Source organism: Cariama cristata, unplaced genomic scaffold (assembly GCF_000690535.1).
Source record: "Cariama cristata isolate BGI_N322 unplaced genomic scaffold, ASM69053v1 scaffold3528, whole genome shotgun sequence".
In the NCBI taxonomy this organism is placed as follows: Eukaryota; Metazoa; Chordata; class Aves; order Cariamiformes; family Cariamidae; genus Cariama; species Cariama cristata.
The window spans coordinates 14,749-17,660 of NW_009629290.1; the positions used below are offsets into that span (position 1 = coordinate 14,749).

At 37.2% G+C, this 2,912-nt stretch overlaps 1 protein-coding gene across 1 annotated transcript in view; it reads right to left on the reverse strand.

Annotated features, from left to right (window-relative positions):
* The window catches only part of LOC104165456 (tudor domain-containing protein 15-like), a 6,071-nt gene extending 3,518 nt beyond the window's left edge, over positions 1-2,553 (reverse strand). The window contains 1 exon segment of the mRNA XM_009705097.1: positions 304-2,553. Within this exon segment, the coding sequence (XP_009703399.1) occupies positions 304-2,553 (2,250 nt within the window).
* Positions 2,554-2,912: the final 359 nt, after the last annotated feature.

Consider the following 2,912-nt stretch of genomic DNA (forward strand, 5'->3'; position numbering starts at 1 on the left):
ATAACCATAGTCTACAAAAACCACATCAACTTCGTTTGCAGATATTTGCTGCACAATTGTTGCTCTGTACCACTTCCCATCTTTGGGACTTTTAACAATACAGGCAACCTGTCCAGTTTTATAAGACTTATAGTAAGACTTATAGTAACTCTGAATTTGTTCCATTAAGTTATTTAGCTCTGGCAGTTTGCTTTGCAACTGACAGCAAAAATCTGCTGGGGAAACAATGTAGGAACATACCACTTCAAAAAAAGCTCCTGGTTTAAACACAAACTCTTTATAAAATAATTCTTCCTCACGTACCGATTCACATCTTTTAGAGACAGCACCGTTTCCAAAACGGGACAGCACAACAGATTCTCTCAGCACCGAAGGCACACTTAATGATTTTTCCTTCTGAAATACCTCTCCATTTCCATATACCTTATTTTTACGAATATTACAGATGTTCTGTGCATTTACTTTTGTATTTTTTAACTTGTGAGGATTCAGGTTTTGACCTTTTTTTGCCAAATTTAGAACAGAATTTGGTGTCTTCTCCCAGTACTCAGCATATCCAGCCTTAACCATATGTGCAGCAACATTTCCTTGCTGCAAACCATTCCTGTACTGCGCATTAACAATATACTTGTTGCTTTGCTTTCCAACGACATGAAGCAGCAGTAGTCTGTTAAAAACAATGTCTTTGAAGAAATCAGTTTCCTTTTTAACCCACACATCATCAACAGGAAATGTGCAAGCAAGTGTACAACACATAGCTAAAGCTGGTAAATCAGAAAACTCAGGAAGCAATGTTTTCACATCATAACAGGGTACTGTATCTGTATTTCCAAAATCCAAAAAATAAACAGTAATGTTTACACGAAGCACTTCAATGACAACAGCCCGATAATAATGCATGTCTTCGCTATACCGGGCACAGCACAGCAATCCAGGTTCTGGGTTTTTAAGGACCATTTCATCAGCTCCACATTGGTTATATGTATCCGCAATATTTTTCATCAAGGCTTGAAATTCATTCTGATATTCACATGTTTGAATCCAGAAGTCAGATGGATTTATGACATATACCACAACAGCAGTATGGAAAGAATTCATTCGCATTTCTACTCTTTTGCAGCGGCTTGAGAAAGAAATGTCCCATTCAGGTAAGCAGTTTTTTGTATGTTTATTCCCAGTACAATTCTTAAATGAATTGTATCTCTCATTATGTGGTTTGTAGTTTATAGCAATATTTGTGATTTTTGTTTCCGAAAGCGAGACACATGATGCAGCTGCCTCATTCAGGTTTTCTGGATGCTTAGCATTAATTCCAATATCCTGATTTTGCAGCGATATATAATATAAGTGTTTAATATCATCGAATGAATCAACATGGACACACACAGAAGTTCGTCCTATCAAGGCCTGTAGAAGTTCTTTCAGCTGAATTTTTATTACTGTTTCGTCCTGACTACCAAAACAAGACAGCGCACATGGAAATGAAGTCATTGGTAATGCCATGAACTCTACTTTAAGTTTCTGGACGCAATTAGATGGCACAGCTTCAGTATTGCCAAAATCCATGAACCAGACTTCCACATGGTCAGAGAGAAGCTGTTTTATCACTCCTCTATGCCATTCTCCATTTTGCCTTTTGGCAGCACAGAGTAGCCCTAAACTATCAAAAGATCTATTATCTTCTGTACTGATAGCTTCATAGTACAAATGCATAGCTCCCGTCAAATCTTTCAGCTCTTTCTGCCATTTCTGTATCTGACAGTAAACTTTTTTTGGGCTTACTGCAACAGTTACTTTTACATTTTCTTTACTGCCAACAGGTAGACATGGAAAGAGATCATCTGGAACCGGCCAAAAATCTGTTGGTTTCTCTGAATTACTGAAAGTAAGCAAATCCTTGACTGGATACTTCTGTTGCAACAATTGTGGCACTCTCTTACAAAGCATTTCTTGGGGAAACGCTCTTAACGTTTCTACAATAAGACAAAATGAATCTCCATCAATACATTTTCCTAACTGCAGCTCAAGAACATCACTAATGATCTTTGGTACTTCTAGAATAAACAGTTGGTATGGCAGAACAGCCTTCACATGCCCTGTAATCTGTAATCCTACTAGAGATGAAAAATAGTTAATGGCTTTTGGACCCCATTTTTCTCCAAGAGGAAGTATGCTTGCAAAAACACCCAAAACCACCTTTGGAGGCAGCTGAAACAATTCATCACAAGCAGAAGCAAGATGTGTTTCCTCAACCACTAGTACTTGCCCAGTGTCAATAAGAAAAGTCTCACAGATATTCTCTCTCTTTTCCAGAACTCTTCCTCTATGCCATTTTCCTTCTGTGTCTTCCACCAAACAAGATCCACCAATATAAATGTTATCTTTTACTTTGAATACACGCTGTATTTCGTTTTGTAGTATGTAATAGTCAAGCTCACATCCTGCCTTGTATTGACCCTGGAACACTATAACCAAGCATTCGGGATGGCATTCTATACGAGTTATCTTTAGATTCATATCTAATACGTTTGGTGAAGAAGTCAAAGATTCCATCCTGTCTGCAAAGAAAAGGAGTAATATCAGCCTGATAATTTCCTATATTTTTTGTCAACTAACTCCTTACATGAAATTTGTTTTCAAAATGCTTTAATAGCATATTATTACACTGCTAGTTAAAATGTACACTAAATATTTAATAATGGCATGTTTTATGCAACTGGGATAGACTCGACATGATTCTCTTTGTAAAGACATGTTCAGATAATATCTGAAAAAAACCTAACTCTGGACTTGCTCTTGTGGCTACAGACTAGTTTTATCACTTGAGAATAATTTATAATCAGAAAGCTGTTCCCAGAATAATGCAGAGAATTAAAGATTATATCAGAAAATAACAGGGGGGGGGGGGTTGG